The sequence below is a fragment of the Carassius carassius genome, chromosome 29 (genome assembly GCF_963082965.1).
Source record: "Carassius carassius chromosome 29, fCarCar2.1, whole genome shotgun sequence".
NCBI classification, from domain to species: domain Eukaryota; kingdom Metazoa; phylum Chordata; class Actinopteri; order Cypriniformes; family Cyprinidae; genus Carassius; species Carassius carassius.
Window position 1 is genome coordinate 242,711 of NC_081783.1, and position 24,392 is coordinate 267,102.

At 37.9% G+C, this 24,392-nt stretch overlaps 2 protein-coding genes across 6 annotated transcripts in view; one reads left to right on the forward strand and one right to left on the reverse strand.

Annotated features, from left to right (window-relative positions):
* The window catches only part of stx18 (syntaxin 18), a 293,868-nt gene that overhangs the window by 187,015 nt on the left and 82,461 nt on the right, over positions 1–24,392 (forward strand). The window lies entirely within an intron of this gene.
* LOC132109344 (heparan sulfate glucosamine 3-O-sulfotransferase 1-like) overlaps positions 1–24,392 on the reverse strand; it is a 91,563-nt gene that overhangs the window by 904 nt on the left and 66,267 nt on the right. For 2 of the 4 annotated variants that reach the window (XM_059515352.1, XM_059515353.1), the window contains exons 2-3: positions 675–735; positions 1–112 (exon numbers count right to left, since the gene is read on the reverse strand). The exon at positions 1–112 is cut by the window's left edge and continues 904 nt beyond it. In XM_059515352.1, coding sequence (XP_059371335.1) covers positions 1–80 — 80 coding nt within the window. In that variant the 5' untranslated portion in view covers positions 81–112; positions 675–735. Of the gene's footprint in view, positions 113–674; positions 744–24,392 lie in introns of all 4 variants that reach the window. The other 2 variants (XM_059515351.1, XM_059515349.1) reach the window with 1 other exon arrangement.

The following is a 24,392-nucleotide window of genomic DNA, read 5'->3' on the forward strand; positions in this document are numbered from 1 at the left end:
GGGTCAGGATCGACCGTGGAGAGCGAAGGGGATCGAGAGAAGAAGAAGAGGAGCAGGAGAGAGATGATAACAGCGGCCATCACGAGGAGTAACGAGAAACACTCACACACTTCTGGAATCAAACACAAACACATCATAGAGATAACAAACAGAATAAAACACCTATCTGCTATTGTAGACATTTAGTTTTAAACTTACATTTAATGAAATCTGATTAATCATATGAAACCTTGATAAATTGAGTAAAAAAAAAAAAAGAAAAAATCTGATTATCATCAACCTGCAATAGGATTAATTATGATTTGTCAGAGTTCACAAAATGTATATGAAACTGTAAATGTATTTGTAGGAATTTTGAAATCTATATGAATTCCGAGTCATAAAGATAAAACCTAAATAAACTAAATAAACCCTGACAGTCAAGACCTCAAGTTAAACATCTCATTCTTCAGAGATAAAACCCTCACTCCTCTTCTTCTTATATTGATATATACAGACTGAGCTAGACAGAAACACATTATTGAGCTGAACTGAGTCTCTTTAAAAACTATATTTACACAGTAATGCGACACATGACAAGGAAATGAACATTTTAAAGTTCCTCTCGTGACATAAAACATGCAGGTCGTGTTCAGTCTTATCATAACTGTGATCAATACACGAGCGAAGATTACCTGTCGATCAGATCCATGACGAGAAACTTCTTACGAGGAGAAATCCCGCATCTGGAGGATCCTCCGCGAACACACACACTCTCTCTCTCTCACACACACACACACACACACACACTTTCCTCACTCGCGCTTCGCTCACATAAACCCCACGCGCCCGCGCTGACGTCACCGCGAAGACTCCGATGACATCACGCGGCCCCGCCCACCGGCGCGATAGCCATACAGTAAAGGGTTACTCCACCCCAAAAGGAAAATTTTGTCATTAATCATTTATCCTCATGTCATTCCAAATCCGTAAAAGCTGACACTCTTCTAACATTTATTTACCCGTAACTTGTATTAACATTCTGTACGTATTGCTCATGAATATCTAATATGTTTCAGATAATAATTCCATGAAGGATGTGTATGTTATTAAAGACCAGATTCATTTGAATGAATGTTCTTTAAGAGTTTTCCTCATCTTTTACACACAATCTTTCCTCGTTTCTGAAAGCTGACTCTCAGCACACACCAGATCTACTAAACCACACACTAATCATCAGACTTTGACTCCGTTTTCCTAAATTTGATTAAACACTTTTTGCGAAACACAACACACAATTCTCTGTATAACAAATCTAACAGGAATTTAATATTACGGTAAAGGGGTTTGCAAATGTTTGCTTTCGAGAACGCAGTGCTTCATTTTGCAAGAGATGTTTTGTGTTTTTTGGGTGCAGTTCTTGAATTTGTGTGTTAGTTTGGAGAAAAAAAGAGGCAAAGTTTTGAAAATGTGTGAAAGCAGATGAAAAAAAAGCTAGTGTTACTGGAACAATGTTTTCCTCATAACTTTGAAAAAATGTGCGAATGTTCCCTGTGGGCTGGTGTGATTGAGAAGCAGATTGTGATTAATATCAGACCAGCTCCATTAACAAGCATGATGATGACTCTCAGCAGCTCCACATCAGCTCAAAGCTCTCTGCTTCCTCCAGAACAATCACAGGAATATAACACTTAAACCTGACCCTCACTAACACACGTCTCTGATCTAGTGATGTTAGTGACTGCTGCAGTCGAGCGGATTTACCTCCGTGATGAAACTGTTCCTGCAGGTCTTTGGTTTGAGTAGTGCTCGAACACGAGACAGAAGATTCTCACGCGCGCGCGCACTCTTAAACGCACGCACACACATGCGCGCGCGCGCGTGCACCCGCGATCACAGTATTTTACAGTATTCACAGTATTTTAGAATCCTCGGAAGGATCCTCAGGTCACTCAGCTCTTATTTCAACTTTAGAGCTGTTTGTTTGTAATATTGTAAACATCAGTTTTACAAAACGTAAATTTGAATCAGATTTTAATCAGATTTACAATAAATATTTGTACATGAACACTGAGCTCTATACTCAAATCACTCTTTCTTATTTCAATAATCATAACAGGACATAATCACATAAGAGCACATGATGATTTACAGAAGAGCTGACAAGCTATATACAGTAACATGTATAAACTATTACATATTTTGTTTGACAAACTTAATTTTAATATTAAACATTACAAATAAAACAGTGAATACAATATACACATTTTATCTGAAATAAAATATTTAAACATCAAAATAAAAATAAAACACAAAATATATATATATATATATATTTAATATTAGTACTTTATTTGCTTACATGCATGTCATGTGTTATGACCATTAACTGACATCAGAAACCCTGAACATGTGAAGGTGTCGTTAAAATGTTGAAATATAGAAGAAAACATTTCAGCTCAGATGGGTTCAGCTAATGAAAAACTTTGCAAGAATTCTCAAGAACACAAATCAGCATGATTTCAGAAACATCTGAACTACTGACACACTGTTTACTGTCAGCTGAACACAATCACTGTGATCGAAAGCTGGTGTGTTATGTATAATAGAGTTATTATGAGCTCTCGAGACGAATGGCCTTTATTTCATCTACTGCTGTGCCACAGAGCAATCTCTAAATCTGACTGAGTCACAGAAAACATGGAACATTCATGTCGGCTCATTGTACGAACACAGTGGCAGGAAGAGCCTGGAACCTGACCAGACTTCCTGAGAACCAGGAAAACCAGCCCAAGCCCGCTGTACACACACACACACACACACACACACACACTCATTCATGCATGGAGCAAGACATCTGCAGCTTCAACTGCTGCATGCATGAAAACATGCGACTGATCTGGAGAAATCTGCAAGTGACAGAGCTGCAGACGTCACTAAAATACCTGAAAGACCTTCAGCATGTCCAAGCACATCAACAACAGACACAGAAAAACACATGGTCGTGTGAGGAATGTCTGAATCAGACGTTCTTCTGAAAACATCAACAGGAAATAAATCACTATTTCAAAACTAAACACTGAACTTAAAGCAAGATTTAAACATTTTTTTATTCTGAATTCAATACATGGATCCATAGTAAAGCTTCTACAGCTATTCAGTGAGGAGCAGTGCAGGATCTTCTCTTGATTTAAAGAGATAGTTCACCTGAAAATGATAATTGTGTCATCATTTACTCACCCTCGTGTCGTTCCAAACCTGTATGACTTGTGTTCTTACGTTGAACATAAAATGAGATAAGGCTGGTAACCAAACAGTAAGTGGTTCCCATTGACTTCCATAGAGTGTTTCATTGTTTTTTCTGTGCTTTAGACTTCATCTTTCATGTCCAGTGTGACGAGCGACAGCAAGTGAGGTCAGCTGTGATTTTAAATACGCAGTAGGTAATGTTTTTACTAAAACAAATAAAAACTGTAAAACATTAGTACATATTTAGGAAAGATGCCAAGTTCACATACGTCTTTCTCTGAAAAGCAATCCAACAGCCAGTTATTCTGCTTTGAAATCTGCCTTTTGTGTTGGAAAGTTCTGTTTATCATTCCAGCGAAATCGTCGACTTGATTGAACACTGTTTAAACTGAACTGAGCTGATGATGACATCACAGAATTCACTGAGGAACTGCCTTTAACTGAAAACTGAGTGTTTACTATAATCCTTTTGCATTACTCACACACTAATTTCCTAAACAAACTACTAGACAAAATCCGTGCCTAAACCTACCCATAATTCATTCCTAAAATCAGTGTGAAATGATAGCTGGGAGTAACCCTGTTTGTAAGCCTAAAACAGATATTTCCAGAAATGTTATATCTATATTCTGTATGGCTGATTGAAATGTTGTTTCAGGATCAACAAGGATGTTGATCCAGGAACATGTCCCAGGTCAGCACAATCCTTCAAGAACTTAATGAGTCCTTCTTCCAGAGAGGGAAGTCTACTGTTTCCGCTCTCTTCAGAGAGCAGCTGAATAGGATGACCTTACACATGCAGAATAGTGTGCTTCATTATGGTCAGTTCTTCATCAACTGAAGGCAAGAATGGAGCAAGCCACTGGTGTGAGGACACTGCAATGTATAATTAAGTTTACATACCTAACACAACATGCTAAGAAACGACATATCCAAAGTGCTGACAGCAGAAACAAAGAGTATACAGCATGTATGATATATGTATATAAAAACAATGTTGAAGATAATATTTGAAGAAAGGCATTTACAAAGTACATCATTTTAAATCAAACTCTGAAACAATGTTATGCATTATCTCTTGTTGTAAGAGATCCTACTTCAAACGGTGCCTGACATACAAGAAAAAACATTATTTGGTTTGTCTGAAAAGTATCTAATAAACTTATTTTGTTTATAAAGAATATAAAAACAATTATGTGACGTGGAATATAAACAACTAGTAAAATAAATGTTTAGAATGTAGAAAATGAACATATTATGAAGGTGTAAAAGAAAACATCAAAGACAATCACACATATGTTACAGTTTTCGTACAGTACAATATAAATAAATTAGCAACACTTTACAGATAACATTAGTTAAGACTAATACATTATTTTAATAAAAGGTTTCGTAAATATTATTTAATGGAACTGATCTAATAATAACAATGAACAGTTGTATTTATATTAATAGAGATAAATCACATGTAGTATAATTATTTAATTAGCCTATATTTAGTTAACAAAATTATTAATGCATATACAATGAAAAAAGATGTAATGAAAACATTAATTACTGATTGACTTACTGCTTCTGTTGACACAAAATTTCTCTTTGTTTTTTTAAAAACATAAGGATGGCTATTACAAACATCCGGTATTAAAATCAATCTTATTATTATTATTAATTTTTATTGGCGGTTCGCAATCTTTAATAGAGCATTACTGCCATCTACTGTGGGTTAAAATCAGAGTCTGTATGGCACATGATGTCGAAATGCATGACGTAACCACACTATAGTGGTCACATGTTGTTCACCTTGGAGATTGAAAATGTTTCTTTTTTGAGACCCCAGGAGCCCAAATTCAGACCCAGAACAATAAAACCCACAGACTGGACTGCATTTAGAACTGTAAGAAACAAGTGCACTTCGATGATTAGAAAGTCCAAATCGGATTTTTTTAAGTCAACCACAGAAAACTTAAACAATCCTTTAAAGTTTTGGAAATCAATTAAATCTTTGTCGGGTGCACGTGTGACCTCAAACCTCCCAGATCAGATTCTTATTGGTTCAGATGAAATAAAAGATAAAGCAGTCATAGTCAATCAGTTTAATAAACACTTTATTCAGGCTGGATTCATATTTAATCAAACCGTAAATAAATCTGTCCCATGTCCAGCCATGTCAGCATCTGAAAATGTAAATCGGGAATTGTTTAATTTTAAACTGATTTCAGTTTCAGAAGTTCATAAAGCCCTCAGAGACATTGATCACAAAAAGTCAGCAGGTACAGATAATCTGGATCTCTTTCTGTTAAAAGTAGCAGCTGATATTATTGATGAGCCCATAGCGAATATTTTTAATTTGAGTCTTCTTTCTAACTCCATTCCTAAAAGTTGGAAAGCAGCCTATGTTCTCCCTTTACATAAAGGTGGAGACCCATCAGAATTGAATAATTACCGTCCAATATCAAAACTTTCTGTTTGGTCAAAGATCTTGAAATCATTTGTGAATGTACAGTTAAAACAGTATTTGACTGACAAAAATATTTTAAATAATTTTCAGTCAGGGTTCAGAAGTGGCCATAGCACTATCACTGCTGCTACATTAGTGACAAATGATATTATTGGGGCCTTAGATAAGAAGCAACATTCTGCTGCATTATTTGTTGATCTTTCTAAGGCATTTGATTCGGTTGATCAAGGATTGTTATTGACCAAACTACGTCCGGTTGGTTTAAGTGAGAAGGCTGTTGCATGGTTCCAGAATTATTTGGTAGATCGTATTCAGTGTGTTTATGCTGAAGGTTATAAATCTGATTTTCTTGAGATAACTAAAGGTGTCCCTCAAGGATCAATCTTAGGACCCATTCTGTTTTCAATTTTTAGAAATGATTTGGATAGAGATGTTCAAGCCAAATTACATTTATACGCTGATGATACAGTGGTTTATGTAGCTGACGCTAAGTCCAGTGTGAACTCGTTTCCATGACTACACCGGAAGTTGTTCATGCGCAACCCCATATGACGATAAAGTTGTTTGGTAATGCAATTATAATGTGTTTTGTTTACTGTAATCCTGAGTAATAGTGTGATTTAAAACAGTTTGTTACATTGCTCTTGCTAAAATTATGAAGAAGAGAAAAGTTGGTTATTGCTAGTCACATGTTTAAGCCGGAAGTATTGAGAGTAGCGCGAGAGAGGAGAGAGAGTCGCGGGTGAGAACAGCGAACTTTAAGCTCCCGTCTATTATTCTACAGCTGGTCTACCAGGCGAACACGGTAATAATTATTGAGCTATCTTAATAACTTATTAAACACTGTTAAATCTTGTTTTCAAAAAATGTGAAACATTGTATTGTTCTGCATAAGAAATAAGAGTATATGAATGTTGCTCTGGGTGCTTTGTGCTTGAAACTGTTTTGTTTATCTTCTAGTTTTCATGGTGTTTCATGATACTTCAGAGAAGAATAAATGTGAATGTGAACATCAGTAAGAAGCGTGGACTCATTTATGACCAGTGTAGTTAAAGTTTACACCCAGGCTTCCACCATTTCAGTAGCAGTGCAGGAACTTCAGACTGCATTTCAGGCATTGCAATACACATTATTGAGGGTGTACTCACACTAGCCAGTTTGAACCGTGCCCGGGTGCGTTTGACCACCAAAGCGCGGTTCGTTTGACTAGTGTGAGTGCTCCGTACCGTGCCCGGGCGTGGCTCGATTGGCCAGCCCTGGCCCGCTTGGAAGAGGTGGGCCAGAGCACGGTTCAGTTGGACTCGGGCACGGTTCGCATGCAGTGTGAGCGCTAACCGTGCTGGAGCACAGAACAGGACGCGTGGCGTCACGGTTTTGCGAAGCTCCAAAAGCTCAGCTGGTTCCTTGCAAACCTCCTCATACGAGCAGCATGATTACGTGAAAATTTTCGCGCCACTAAGGCGACACATCTTTTTAACAACAGGCTGTGAGAGGGCTGTGGACCACCGTGGACCAAACGACACAAAATTATCCACAAAGAAAACAGAGCGATGGACTCCATTGTGTTCAGAGAGCGCCGCTCTTCCTGTTTATCCCGAAACCGTCACACCATAATGACGTAAGCATGCTCCGGCACGAATGCTGAAACCCTATGTGAGTGCAGGCCAGAGGGGGAGTGGGGAGGGGGGACAATCGTACTCGGGCCCGGTTCATGGCAACCGTGCCTAGTGTGAGTACACCCTGAGTCTAAAATTGGTTTTAAATACACAGAAAACAAAGTTTATGGTCTTCTCAAAAGCTCGAGCACAGCTACTTGACAATTGTGGCATTTTGTCATTAGATGGGAAATCAATTGAGAGAGTGTCTTCATACAAGTACTTGGGGATATGGATAGATGATAAGCTATCCTTCAATGAATATATTACTGCTTTAGTTAAGAAACTTAAAGTCAAGCTCGGCTTCTATTTCAGAAACAAATCTTGCTTTACTTTTAGTGCTAGGAAGAAACTTGTGGAAGCTACTTTTCTGCCTGTAATTGATTATGGAGATATATTGTACATGCATGCTGCATTTTCCATTCTGCGTCATGTAGATTCAGTTTACCTTGCATCACTACGATTCATAACAAATACAAAGTCCCTTACCCATCACTGCATTCTTTTCGATTTAGTTGGTTGGACATCTCTTAAAATTTGTAGACAACAGCACTGGTATATCTTTATTTATAAAGCTATACTTGGCAAATTTCCACTGTACCTATGTAAACTTCTCTCTGTTTGCTCTGGTACCTATCAGCTACGCTCCTCAAAGTGGTTGCTTTTTAATGTGCCACGAGTTACAACCGAATTGGGAAAAACTGCCTTTTGTTATTTAGCATCTTGTGGGTGGAATAATCTACAAAAAGAGCTAAAGTTAGAAACCCTTATGCCCATAAATGAATTTAAAACTACTGTAAAGAGTGTTGGGATGGAGACATGTTCTTGTTTTTCTTAAGAGTCTCATTGTGTTTTATATATTTTGTAGTTCTTTTAATGTGAAAATGTAATTTGGTGTTTTTTATGTATGCATTTGTTGTGATTTGGCTGCTACCTTGGCCAGGTCTCTCTTGCAAAAGAGATTCTGAATCTCAATGGGAACTCCTGGTTAAATAAAGGTATAATAATAAATCTGCAAGATTAACCACAATCTGATGTGATTCGAGCACCTCAGAGAAAACCAGTGTTGAGCTGCTGCAAGAGCTTTTGAAGCACAGCAGCTGTGGTCAAAGAGTTCTGGTGTGTTCTGATTGGTGGATGATGATGATGAGTGGATAAAGACTACAGCAATCAAATAGTGAGAGAGTGATCTGCTCACCTGGTTATGTTCGTGGATGTTTCGACATGGAAAGCAGTTCGGAATGGAAATATTGATATTTTATTTGTTAACAACATACTTTTCGTACCTTAATTTCAGTAAATGTTATGAAATTAGAGAACTAAGCCAATAGTAGCGCTGGTGGTGTCATTTGATTTGGATGGGAACTTCGGATTGTGAATCATTTGAGTCAGTTTGGGAGTTCAGAGCGTGATTCATTTGAGTTATTTTGGGAGTTCGGAGTATGGAGCATGAATCATTTGAACCAGTTTGGGAGTTCGGAGCGGGATCGCGAATCATTTGAGTCAGTTTGGGAGTTCAAAGCGGGTTCGCGAATCATTTGAGTCAGTTTGGGGATCGCGAATCATTTGAATTAGTTCGGGAACTCGAAGCGGGATCGCGAAGCATTTGAATCATTTCGGGAGTTCGGAGCGGCTTCGCGGATCATTTGAATTAGTTCGAGAGTTCGGAGCGGGTTCGCGAATCATTTGAGTCAGTTTGGGTATCGCGAATCATTTGAATCAATCCGGGAGTTCGGAGTGGGATCGCGAATCATTTGAATCAGTTTGGGAGTTCATAGCGGGTTCACGAATCATTTGAGTCAGTTTGGGTATCGCGAATCATTTGAATCAATTCGGGAGTTCAAAACGGGTTCGCGAATCATTTGAGTCAGTTTGGCGATCGCAAATCATTTGAATCAGTTCGGGAGTTCGGAGCGGGATCGCGAATCATTTGAGTCATCTGGTCCAGCTCTGGATTACTTTATGATGATTTGGCCTTAATGTGAATCTGGTCCAGTACCATTTTGCATCTGGTCCAGAACCGTGCCGGATCTGGGCCAGTTCATATATATATATATATATATATATATATATATATATATGCTAAAACACACACAAATAAGTTGCATACATATCTAGAATTCAAATACAGTTAGTTTATTTGGATAGTACTTTTCACAATACATATTTCAGAACACCTTTACAGAAAATGCACGTTTCTTTGTTACAAATAAAAAAGTAATGTCCATATACCACAGTATTTGTACAGTTACCTGATAATACAAATCACATAAGTAGATTATGACTGTATTTAAGATGAAATAATTAATACCATTAAAGCGATCATTACAAGCATCTTACATAAAAGATAGTTAAATATTTTACTGTCTTATGGCACTGATATTTGTTTTAGTTAAGTTGTTATACGAAGTTGTTATACGAAGCTCTTAAGACAACAAAACGTTTAACGTACTGATTTAGATGTATACACAATTACTGTACTGAGCACTCTATTAAAACAATATTCATATTAAAACAATTGAATTACTACAAAAAACAATGCAAAAGATGTGCCATTGTGCATCTTTTCTTTCCTTTTGATAATTTATGCACAAAAAAGCTAAACTAAAGGTTTATTTTGTACACTACCCCAAGCAGTACAAGTCTCTACTTCTAGTGCTTCCTGTACATAATATTCACTAAGCTTAAAGGGTAAGTTCACCCAAAAATAAAAATTGTGTCATTAATTACTCACCCTCATGTTGTTCCAAACTTGTAAGACAACTTGTTCATCTTTGGAACACAAATTAAGATATTTTTTATTAATTCTGAGACCTCTCTGACCCTCCCATAGACAGCACAAACGACTTTATTCAACTAATTGTCTCCTTGATTTCACCATGGTGCTATTTTGGAGAGGATCCATGCACTGAACGTCCTCTGCAATGCTGTTTTTGAGGTAGATGTGAGCCCTCCGTCTGACTCCACATCACAAAAGACAGTTCCCTCCTTTTCATTTGTCTCTAAAAAAACAAAGCAAAAAAAAAAACATGACATATGGACAAAAATGTTACTGCCATACACACACACACACACACACACACGTATGCATGTAGGGGTGCACGATTTTGAGAAAAAACCTAATTGCGGTTTTTCTGACAAATATTGCGATTGCGATGCGATTTTCGATTTTTGCGTTCAATACTTTTAAGTGCATAAAACCGGATCTGGATCTGGCCACGGCACGTCGACATATTTTACATTTAGTACTCTCTTGCTCCACGTCGTTCTTCGCGAATCCAAAATAAGTCGAAACAGCTGAAGTACCACCCTTCTTGTTAACCAAGTGCTCCCCCGCTTCCTCTCCCATCACCGAAGAAGTGCCTTCGGCCATTTCTGCGAAGTTACACAAGCCTTTTCTGGCACAATTCGAGGAAAACGTTGTGTGTTTGCTGCTTTTCTGCTGACAGAAAGCCGATGCACTGCATACAACCTTGTTTTTCCATTGCCATTTCTAATTGGCCAGCAAGCCAGGAACGCGAGATTCGACCGTTTTGATTGGCTAATAGGTTTGTCACTCAAATGTCAGAGGCGGGGGAAAAAACCTCAGACTCCTGAGGTTAGGTTATTGCGGGAGTTAAAACCTCAATATCAATGCGATAAAGGTTAATCGTGCAGCCCTATATGCATGCATATTGTACATACACACACACACACACACACACACACACACACACATACTGTATACACACACACAAGGTCAAAAGTTTACATACACCTTGCAGAATCTACAAAATGTTGAACATTTTTGACAGGGCAAACCAGGGCACCATACAGACTTTATTAAAGAGTTTGGTGATTGTACATCCGAGTTAGTTCTGGCTGCAGATAAAGTTTTAATAGTTGGTGATTTTAATATCCATGTTGATAATGAAAACGATGCATTAGGATCAGCATTTATAGACATTCTGAACTCTATTGGTGTTAGACAACACGTTTCAGGACCTACTCATTAGAGAAAAATGGTATATGTGAGGATTTCCAGTCAGGATTTAGACCGTATCATAGTACTGAGACTGCTCTCCTTAGAGTTACAAATGATCTGCTCTTATCATCTGATCGTGGGTGTATTTCTCTATTAGTATAACCTACCTAACATTGTTCAAAATTCATGATATACAACCATTCAAATGTTTGATATGTGTGTTATTAAATAGAAATGACTGTTTTCATTCAGCATATAGCCATTAAATTGATAGAAGTAAAACATTTATAATGTTGCAAAAATATATTTCAAATAAATTATGTTCTTTTGAACTTTCTGTTCACCAAAGAATCATAAAAATGTTTCCAGGAAGTTTTAAGCAGCAAATTTTTTTTTATTTTTTTTTTATAAGAACCATTATTGATAACTGAGTACCAAAATAAATCCAGCACTCAACCTGCATTTTGGAATAATTTCTGAAGGATCATGCTCTGAAGACTGCAGTAATGATGCTGAAAATTTACAGGAATAAACTAACTTACATCTTAAAATACATTCAAACAGAAAATAATTATTTAACATTGTAATAATATTTCACAATATTACTTTTAACTTTATTTTTGATCAAATAAATGCAAGCAGTCTTAAAGGATTAGCTCACTTCTAAATTAATTTGGACCTTTCCCCTATTGAAACCCACTTAAGTCCACTATAGAGAAAAACTCTGGAATGTTTTCCTCAAAAATAAGGACATTTTAATTCAGAAGTGAACAAATCCTTTTTTAGACTTAGCACTTAAACGTTGATAGCTCACTAAAATTACCACACAGCGATCTTTTAAAAAACAATTATAGAAAGAATTAAAAGAACTTAAGTTTAAATTAAGTAATACATTTGTTAATTAAGTATAATTGCAGACCTCTGGACGTTTTCTTCATGTTAGCAAGAAGAATTGTAAAATTGTACATTGTAAATAAATATGTACCAATCAAAAAGTTTAGGATCAGTGGTAAGGTCAATCATTGGTTTTCAGACAGTCTATCAGCGCTAATCTGTTTGAGAAATAAAATGTGGGCACAAGCCAGATTTTCTGACTCTTCTGCTGATTGGACTGCATTTAGATCTGTAAGAAACAAGTGCACTTCGATGATTAGAAAGTCCAAATCTGATTATTTTTTTTAAGTCAACCACAGAAAACTTAAACAATCCTTTAAAGTTTTGGAAATCAATTAAATCTTTGTCGGGTGCACGTGTGACCTCAAACCTCCCAGATCAGATTCTTATTGGTTCAGATAAAATAAAAGATAAAGCAGTCATAGTCAATCAGTTTAATAAACACTATTCAGGCTGGATTCATATTTAATCAAACCGTAAATAAATCTGTCCCATGTCCAGCCATCGATCGTGAATCATTTGAATCAGTTTGGGAGTTCATAGCGGGTTCGCGAATCATTTGAGTCAGTTCGAGAGTTCAAAGCGGTTTCGCGAATCATTTGAGTCAGTTTGGGTATCGCGAATCATTTGAATCAATTCGGGAGTTCGGAGCGGGATCGCGAATCATTTGAATCAGTTTGGGAGTTCATAGCGGGTTCGCGAATCATTTGAGTCAGTTCGAGAGTTCAAAGCGGTTTCGCGAATCATTTGAGTCAGTTTGGGTATCGCGAATCATTTGAATCAATTCGGGAGTTCGGAGCGGGATCGCGAATCATTTGAATCAGTTTGGGAGTTCATAGCGGGTTCGCGAATCATTTGAGTCTAAAACTAAACTAAAGCTAAACTAAAGGTTTATTTTGTAAACTACCCCAAGCAGTACAAGTCTCTACTTCTAGTGCTTCCTGTACATAATATTCACTAAGCTTAAAGGGTAAGTTCACCCAAAAATAAAAATTGTGTCATTAATTACTCACCCTCATGTTGTTCCAAACTTGTAAGACAACTTGTTCATCTTTGGAACACAAATTAAGATATTTTTTATTAATTCTGAGACCTCTCTGACCCTCCCATAGACAGCACAAACGACTTTATTCAACTAATACAACTAATTCAACTAATTCAAGTTGAATCTTCGGGAGTTCGGAGCGGGATCGCGAATCATTTGAGTCAGTTTTGGGATCGCGACCCAGATAGCAAGCAGACGTTGATTCAACGACGATTTTTGGTTGTAAAGGTCAGAATCGGTCGTCGATCAAATTTCGATGTTGAATCAACGTTCACTATTTGGTCGGAACATCAGAACGTTATTTAGTGGAAAATAAAGCATCGATTCAACGTTGAAATCACGTTGACTCATCAACCGACACAGACGACGCATCTGATCGAAATCATAACGTCGTCGTAATCATAAGTAACTTAAAGTCTGAAGTGGATTTTTTTTTCTTCTTTTTTTAAGGAAACAAGCGGTGAGAAAACAAATAGAGAGTGCAAGCGTTAGAGGGTCAAGTCAACTATTAGGTCTCATAGTATACACACACACAAGCAGATTTTGTAATGGGCTAATCGGGGGTTGAGTGTTTCTGTTTATTCTGCGTGTTTTAATGAGTGCGCGCTGAACACTGGAGGAGCCTTCATTCAGATTCAAACACTGGAGCGGAGGGAGTTGCCATGGAAACGGGGCGATCGACAACACTGGCCAGCTGCAGCTCTGTTTCTCGCTGCTGTTTTCGGTAAGTTTAGTCAATTAAAATTGCACAAATATCATATGCCCCTGTGCCTGACATCTCTCTTGCTTCTTTTTGACCCGCATCTGTTGATTTACTTCATAGAAATGGTTTAGTGTTTTCGAACAAGTCCGTGAGCATCTTAACCGTTATCAGAAGAGGTAACGTATGCTAACTCCATAGACTATGCTTTTCATGAAGAGTTTGGGATTTTAATAACACATGTATGTGTAGATGAGAAGCATTGACAGTTCTGTAAAAGATTTGCTGGTCATCTTTCAATGGATGATTGAAAATAGGCTTTTTTATTTAACCTAAATATACACTAACGTTACCGTTAATCAGTGACGTCATTACATCAGCGTCACAGTTCAAACGCATTTTGATCTCGTCTAATGATAAACAAATATTGATAAAAACTGTTCAGATATTTATTAAATACATATTCTTTTATCTTTTCTACATTTCTAGTAGCTTGGTTTCTTGTGATAAAACTGTCATTGTATACTGAATATTGTTGGCTCTGTGACAGATTGCTTGTTATATTTCTAGATTCTTCTAGTGTTTGATGGTCTTCTGTATCCCATGATGAGCAAACCTCCTGTCCAACAACATCTCTAAGGCACACTGAACCATATGACTAGCAGGTTTACCCCAAACATACACTAATGCTATCTTTACCAATTTCTGAAATAATATTATAATTTAAAATAGCAGTTTTCGGTGAAATGTAATGTATTTCTGTGATGCTCCGCTGTATTGGCTACGTGTACAAGCGTAGTGGTGAACTTCCGCTATTGTCAGAAGTCGGCATACTTCATTTAATTCCGGTTTACTTCACCCGCATCCGCTATAAATAAACGAGATGAGTGCTGCTGCTGTTTTACGAAAAAAGAGAAGTCGTGGCCTAATGGTTAGAGAGTCGGACTCCCAATCGAAGGGTTGTGGGTTCGAGTCCCGGGCCGGCAGGAATTGTGGGTGGGGGGAGTGCATGTACAGTTCTCTCTCCACCTTCAATACCACGACTTAGGTGCCCTTGAGCAAGGCATCGAACCCCCAACTGCTCCCCGGGCGCCGCAGCATAAATGGCTGCCCACTGCTCCGGGTGTGTGCTCACAGTGTGTGTGTGTGTGTTCACTGCTCTGTGTGTGTGCATTTCGGATGGGTTAAATGCAGAGCACAAATTCTGAGTATGGGTCACCATACTTGGCTGAATGTCACGTCACTTTCACTTTCATAATGTGTGTGACACATCTAAGTTTCTAAAAACTGTGGGTGGATCTAAGGAGCACTGCTGTGTGCCACTTTGCTCTGCTTCAAGTCGATATAACACCCATTTGAGCTTCCACTGGTTCCCGAAGGACACCAACCTTCGGGCGCAGTGGCTGCACAAAATAAGGAGGGCACGATTTTCGGTGACCACCCATACTAAGGTATGCAGCCGACATTTCCACGAGAATGAAATTCAAAAAAAAAGTGCGTGTGTGTGTATATATATATAGATAGATAGAAGTTTAATGTACTGACACTAAAACCTTTTTTTTCACAGTAATTTTCATTTTGGGTGAACTATAGACAAAACGGGTCTAAAAATGCATGGTCCATGTTAGATATTGTTGTTGCATTTTTGTATTGTGATATATTGGTACACCCCTACTCATTAAACTCATCTTCCCCCAGAAACTGCTGCCGATCGATGAGTTCTTCCTCTTCCTCACACACCTCTCCACTGGCTGTACCCAGAGAGAGTTGGGTCATAGAGTCAACATCCACAGAGCAACAGCCGGATCATTGTGACCTGGGCCAACTTCCTCTACAGCTCACTGGGCTCGGTCTGTATATGGATGTCTCCTGCAGCTGTGAAGGCCAGTCTTCCACCTGACTTCAATGGCAGCTACAGCGACACACAAGTAGTGCTTGATTGTACAGAGCTACGGTGTCAAACACCTTCTTCCCTTCTCCTTCAGAGTGAAGTTTTTTCCAACTACAAGTCCCACTGCACCTTTAAGGCTATGGTGGGCATGTCCCCTCATGGAGCACTGACTTTTGCGTCAGCACTCTTTGAGGGTTCCATGAGCGACAGGGAGGTGTTTTCGTCTGTCAGGGATTACATCACTCTTAACACCTGACATGGCCATAATGGTGGACAAGGGATTCTTGCTGGATGACCTTGTACCTGGGCCTGTTCATCGTCCTGCCTTCCTCTCCAAGAGGGCCCAAATGTCAGAGGTGGATGTTCTGAAGACGCAGTCCTTTGCCTGTTTGAGGGTGCACATTGAAAGGTTAATCAGAAGAGTAAAAGAGAATAAACTGTTTGATACCACTATCCCTCTCTCCATTGCCGGGAGCATAAACCAAATCTTCACCGTCGCCTGTCTCCTCTCAAACTACCAGAATGGACCTCTGGTCAAGAAATGGAGATTATGAAATTAGATACTGTAAACTGTAGCCCTATCTTCTCCCAAAGAGATCGATATTAACTATTTTTGTGTTCAATATACAATATTCATAAAAATAACATTATCACTTTGTAAATTGTCTCTGATATAATTTGTAAACATTTTTCTAAATTGTGAACTGGAAGGGGCAACAATACAAAAAAAACACCTAAAAATCACAGGCATGGTCATGTAATAATTTGCACTTTACAGTTGTTAAAGAGGCAGATGTAGTGCCAGAGACGTCTACCTTCTCTCGAGTACAATGGTAATAAATGACTGGTCTTTTTCTTGGGGTGCAGTGTCAAAATACATTTATTGTGCTTAATCATAAAAATTATGTTTAATTTTCACATTTAATGGTAACACAGAAGAACATACAAAATTTAACTGGAAACACTATTAACACCTACTTCTGAAGCATTAGACATTTCTGTATGTAGACAGAGAAATAAAACCGGTCTACTTTTTCTTTGATTGTATCCAAAACATCACTGTCTCTGTAAACTCTTTGGATGAGCATGTCTTCCTCGGCTGAAACTATAAAATCACACCCATCCATTCCCGTAATTAGCATCTGCCCCTGTATTTGCCAGTAGTAAGCATGGTTTTTTTTTAGCTCTAATTTGCCTGACTCCATTTTCAGATATGGGCAGTCAACGTAGCTTTTAACATTCAGGCATTTCATCTCAATCAGCCCAAACGGACATGGCTCTGAAGGGTCAAAGATTATCCCGTCTGGAGATGCCCCCAGCCAAGGAGCGTCAGGGTGAATGACCAAACCACAGGGGAAGTGGTTGACCCTTTTTATTCGACAATAATCACAGATAGCATCTGCCTCTAATTCGAGCCCCCTCTTCATAGCCGCTGTCTGACGAGTCCCTTGCAGTATCCGGTTAGCCAGACCTTCTTCTGTCTTCTCTTTAACCTGCCAGATCTCTCTGAATTGTGAGGCAGTCAGTCTATGCCTCCTTAGCTGATGCCATTCAGTACACAAACTTTGTTCTCTAGTAGCACGTTCATATTGGTGTGCCATGTCCCAGGTGACCTCCAGACTCCTAAGGTGAAGCTGTTGTGGTTCAGCGCAGACAAACATGCAACTGGAGGGCTGTAGGCGGTAATTCTGAAGAGGCACAGATGGCTGTGGTGGGGCAGCATGGAAGGACAGGTTTCGCTTTGCTATTGCAGGTTGTTGGTAGGACAAGGGACTACCAGCTTGAACCTTGCCCAGGGTAGAATCGACTAGGGGAATCTCACAGCTTTAGAGAAATCTTTATAAACCTCTGTCACCTGGAAAGTAACAATACATTGATTTGCAATACACTAAATATAATTATAATATAACCACAATTACCATACCAGTAACTTTCCCTGTAATTTCTATCCACAGTATGTTATGCATGGCATACAATTTCATAATGAAGGACCCTTATGAGAACATTATCCCACCGATTTCAATTCAATTTCCGTTTTTTTTCTTTGAAGCAGAATATTTTTGCATATTTATGTTTGTATAATTGATGCAGAATTAATTTAAAATAATAAATGATTAATTAATATAAATAATTAAAAGGAACAGAATTCAAGAATTATTGGTATATAGATTTTGGTTGATACATCGTACTGTAGAGTGAAATTTGCTATTGTTATATCCCTAGTGACCCGAAGGACAGACAGATCAGGCAAATCTCCAGTCAGGCCTTTGTAGAGTGTGCTCCTGTGTAAAACATAAAACGTTCATGAGTGGAAAGTATAACCACAGGTATTTTAATTCAAACATGCAACATATTGTAATAAATCTACAATTTTGAGCCTTTACCTTACACCCTCGGTTGTTGCTCTACACTTTGGTTTAGCACACAGCACAGCCATCTTTTGGCTTTATACCCTATCAAGTTATTCAGGATACAGTTAGAAAATATAGCCAACAGGTCTATAATTATAGTGCAAACTTACCAAAGTTCTGGGCTAGTGCCACTGCTGTTCCCCTTCAGTACAACTTAGCACAGGAGGCACAACTGGCATATTCAGTTCAGAGTAATGTGCTGACTGGAACAGCAAAGCAACGCAGTGGTTGCATAATACTGCTCCAGCAACACATGTGCAGCTGTATTGCATAAGCTCCACAGGAATCGAATCTTTCAGTACCACCTGCATAAGTAAAATGTCATATTAAATACTTATTATCATAGCTTGTTCACTGTTTAATCATTTGTTTAGGACATAATCTTGTTAATTAAGAACGCATTTTACGCGGAGGGGACCAGCTAAGCAAACTTACCTGCCTACAATAACTGTTTTCATTAGATTCGAGTTATATTAAACATGAATAACCTTAGCCAAGTCCCCAGGAACATCAGGAACACCGGGTTATAATAAGTAACAAGCTTATAACATGAACAAGCATACAGTAACTCGAATGGGGACCAGCAAAGTCAACTCACCTGCCAATTTTAGCCTCTCTTTTCATTACCTACTCATTTAAGAGTTATAAATTAATAAACATGAATTACCTTTGCTAAATCCCCAGGAACATCAGTAACACTGGGCTATTAAAGTAACCAGCCTATAACTGCTGTTTTATCAATTCTAACTTCACCATACACCCAAACTGTGAGGTTTCTCTGCTTTCCTCATGGACCTGTAGCACAACGCCCTGACAGTGACTTCACCTGTGCCCTGAACTTTATTAGAAACTGAGAGGAGAGCAAGTTAATACAACTGATATTACAATTATCACAAAAAATTACGAACAGTCTGCATTTAAAACTAAGAAATACAAACTTCTATACTACTAACGTTACATGAAACACTAGCTTTGCCGCTAAGGCGCTATCTGCCGGCAGTCACACCACATTACTAAAATAACGTACTTACCTTCGTAGTTGTGCAGATAACTCGATATGTAGAGTTTAAAGCCCTTGCCTCTTGCTTGTCGGAGCAGGGGACCAGGCATCAACAATGCGACGAACATCGCTGACGCTTATTCTGGGAAGATCCTGGAGACATCGAGTAAAAAATCACATTTTCGGCGACGCGCAAGTAAACCGGAAACAGATATGCCGACTTCTGGCGACAGCGGAAGTTCGTCACTACGTTCTTCTTCTTCTTCTAGGATTTAATGGCGGTTGGCAAACCAACTTAAAAGGTGCATTCCCGCCACCTACTGATATGGAGTGTGAAGCGCATATTTGGAAAGGAAGTTTAAACTAGATCTACTCTTTAAAAAAAAAAAAAAAAAAAAAAAAAAAAAAAAAAAAAAAAAAAAAAAAAAAAAAATATATTTTTTTTATATATATATATCCATATAAAATTTACACATAATGGAGTTTTAAATCCTATTAAATAATCCTGTTTCCTTTAAAAATATAAATAACTCATGATAAACTCTTGATTGTTTAGCACCTTGTCCTAGGAGAACCTGAAGTGTCAACTCATTGATTCCTACACTTCTTAAAGCATGTCTTAACTGGGACCGCTCTCTTTCATAAGCTTCGCATTCTAAAAGGACATGCTCTATATTTTCAACTAACCCACATTTGTCACAATTTCCATTCTCATGTTTACCAATTCTTTGTAAGCTTTGATTTAATAAACAATGTCCAATACGCATTCTTGTTATTAAAACATCCTCTTTCCGGTTTCCGAATCTTCTTCTCTCTGACCCAACTTTTCCTTGAATGCAGTAAAAATGTCTACCTTTCTTTCCTTCATTCCATTCTTTCTGCCAAATTTCCTGTATTTGTTTAGCTATTATCACTTTAATTTCTGTTTTACTTAATGCCACTTCAATGTCAATTTGTGAATGATTTAATGCCTGTTTAGCCTGATTATCAGCCTCCTCATTTCCTTTCACACCCATATGCGATGGAACCCATACAAGATTCACCAGAAGTCCATACTGTCTTGTTCTGTAAAGACTCTGCATTACTTCATTTATCATGTCTTGCCTTGCTGATGATGTTCCACTTTCCAAGCTATTTAGTGCGGATAAAGAATCTGTACATATCACTACCCTTGTTGGTTGGATTTCTTCTATCCACTGAAGCGCTAGACATATTGCAATAATTTCTGCAGAGAATACTGAAAGATAATCTGATATTCTTTTTGCTATTCTAATGTTAAAAAGTGGAATATATACCGCTACTGCTGTTTTCCCAGATTCTGGATCTTTTGAACCATCAGTGTATATTTGAACTGCACTATAATAACTTTGATCAATGTATTGCTGTATATTAAAATTTCCTAATCCATTTGTATTGTTATGCTTTTCTTTAAGCAATTGAGTATCAATCAAAGGCATTGGGAAAAACCAAGGAGGAATTGCTGACCTAGCCACAGTAGGAGCAACATTGAAGTCACTTAATCCCATTCTCCGGGCTTCCTCACTGGCCTTCCATCCAAAACTTGATAACTTTTTATGTCCATATTCCCAACAATCCTCCAACACCATTTTAACTGGGTGACTGTCCAAGTGTCCCTTTATACTTATAAAATACCTCATCTTTAACTTGAGCCTACGAATTACTTGAGGCATTACACCCATCTCTACTTGCACTGCTGTTATTGGAGAGGATCTAAACGCTCCACAACAAACTCGCAAAGCTTGTGACTGAATTGCCTCTATTTTTACGAGTTGTGTTTTGGATGCAGTGCAATATACCATACTGCCATAATCTATTGCTGATCTTATTAGAGCACAATATATTATTTTAAGAGACTGGCGACATGCTCCCCAATCAACTCCTGCTAAACACCTCATGATATTTAATGCTTTTTTGCATTTGTCAACCAGTTTCTGGATATGCATACTAAAATTCAATTTCAAATCCATCCATATACCCAGAAACCTCACAACTGCTGTTTGCTTCACTTCTTGTCCATACAATCTGATGTTAATGGTAGGGTTACTTTTCCTTTTTGCAAAACAAATTACCTGCGTTTTATCTACTGAAAACCGAAATCCCCATTCATTTGCCCAATTTTCTACCATTTTAACGGCATTCTGCAAACATCTTTCCACATTCTTTACATTACGCCCTCTTTTCCACAGTGCTCCATCATCCGCATATAAAGATCTTCCAATGCCCCTATCAACCTTTGTAAAGATGTCGTTAATCATAATATTAAACAGAATTGGACTACTAACGCTTCCCTGAGGTGTTCCATTCTCTATTGTGTGTATCTGAGAAAAAGCAGTACTTACTCTTACTTGTATAGTTCTGTTAAACAGGAAATCCTTGATCCAGTTATACATTCTTCCTTTAATTTCCATTTTTTCTAACTTAATTAAAAGTCCCTCTTTCCACATCATGTCATAAGCTTTTTCAACATCAAAAAATACCCCAACTAAAGCTTCCTTATTTACCTGAGCCTTTCTTATTTCAGATTCCAGGCACAGTACTGAGTCCATTGTATTACGTCCTTTCCTAAATCCACTTTGATAAGGTGATAAAATATTATCCCTTTCAATGACATATACTAATCTACTCATGACCATACGCTCCATTATTTTGCATAGATTAGACGTTAAAGCTATAGGTCTATAATTATTTGGCTGTGTATGATCTTTGCCTGGTTTTGGAATTGGCACTATGACACCATGCTTCCAGTCATTTGGTAACTTTCCTAACTCCCAAACCTTATTAAAAAGCCTCAAAATTGTCTCTAATGCTGTCTCTGATAAATGTTTTACCATCTCATAACAAATGTCATCTCTGCCTGGAGATGTTTGCTTAACCCCTGCAAGCGCTTTTTTCAATTCGTACAAATTAAACTCTGAATCCATTGTACTTCCTGAAAGTCCCTTTTCCTCCAATAAATGAGGATATTTACTTAGTATCTGGTCCCTAGTTTTCCTCGCATCCTCTGATAAATTCGAATTACTATGAATTTTAACGAATGTTTCTGCAAATACCTCTGCTTTACCGCTTTCAGATATAATTTGTCTATTATTATATTCTAATACAGGTATGTTGTAACCTCTTTGTATCCCTCCCATCTTTCGTATCATATTCCATAACTCACTTATTTCAATGTCTTCCCCTATTCTATTACAAAATTCCCTCCAATAATTTCTTTTAGATGTCCGAATGACTCTTCTCACTATAGCTTGTGCCCTTTTATAACTTATTAAATCATTATAATTAAGTGACCTTCTTACCTTCTTGAGTGCTTTATTTCTCCTTTTTGTTGCCTCACTACACTCCTCGTTCCACCATGGCATAACTTTCTTCCTGCTGCCTGCCTTCCTCTTACCTATTACTTCTACTGCTGTACTCTGAAGAACCTTGCATATTTCATTATTAAAAACATCAACATCTTCTATACATTTACTAATGTCCTTCATTTTGCTTCCACATAACTCCTTATACTTATCCCAATCCGCTGACTTGAACCTCCACCTAGGCATTCTTTCCCCCACTCTTTGTTCTATATCTACTCCAACTTTACTGCAAATAGGAAAATGATCACTTCCTACAGTACTTTGTTTTAGTACTTTCCATTCACATTTACTCGCTAAACTTTCAGATACTATTGTCAAGTCTAATACCGAATGCCTTCCCTTATTCAAATCAATTCTAGTATGACTTCCATCATTAATGCACACTAATCTTCCCCAATCTAGCATATCTTCAATGATCTTACCATTATAATCTGTTTTTGCGCTTCCCCATATTGAACTATGAGCGTTAAAATCACCACACCACACCATTTTTTGACTTTCATTTCCTCCTATACTTTCTAGAATATCCTTGCTTAACCTATCACATGGATTGTAAAAATTAATTACTCTAATACACCTTGATCCTTCCCATATTTCCACCACCACAACTTCTACTTCCCCATCTACCTCAACTGTTTTATACCCGATTCCTTGCTTTATAAAAGTAGCTACTCCACCTCCATTCCCTTGTTGTCTATCCCTCCGAATAGTAGTATATCCATGTATTAGAAAGTTATATTGTGACTTAAGCCAAGTTTCCTGTATACATATAATATCTGGGCCTTTCTCTTGGTCTGCTATAAATTTCTTAAACTCCTGTCCATTTGCAATCAAACTTCTTGCATTCCATTGCAAAATATATAACACCATTAAGATCCACCACATGTTGTCTGACTATTTACTGCTTGACTATTTAATGTTGGAATCTTGAGCCTTTCATTTATCATGTCAACAGTAACATTCCCCAGATCCAAGTACTTTTCTGCAGCTCTGATAATGATTTTAATTCTTTCAGTCCTGCTTTCAGTTTGAGCTGAACAGTTCACTACTTCAGCGATAAATGTTACAAATGCCACTTTATCATCCACTACTACCTTTTCATCTCTTTGTTCTTTACTCTGTTGTTTTGAATGAATTTCTTCATTCATATTTTCATTTGTTTTAGGAATCTGGTTTACTTTCTTCAATGCCTCAGCGTATGTTATTCCTTCTGTCGTTCTAACATTTTGAACCTTGACTGCCTTTTTCCGTACCTGACAACCACCGTATCCTGCACTATGATCCCCACCACAGTTGCAGCATTTAGGATTTACACCTTGCCCACATTTGCCGTACTCATGTTCACCTCCACACCGCGCACATCTCTGCTTACCTCTGCATACTGCCGCTACATGACCGAATTTTTGACACTTATAACATCTTAGCGGCGGAGGAACGTATGGTCTTACTGCATATCTTACAAATCCTAAATAAACTTTCTCTGGCATTTTATTTTCATCAAAGTTTATCATTACTGAGAGGCTATCCATCTTCTCGTTATTTCTAACACACTTGAGCCGTTTAACAAACTTTACTGCTGCTCCCGTGATATTTCTTTTAATCTTCTCCTCCGTGACATCTGTCGGAATCCCTGTTACAACACCTCTAACCCAATTCTTTTCTTCCGGTATCGAGCACAACACCTTATGTCCAATCATCGATTTTATACCCAGAGCTGATTTTTGCTGCCTACTGTCTTTACAAAACAACAACAGATTGCCATCCCT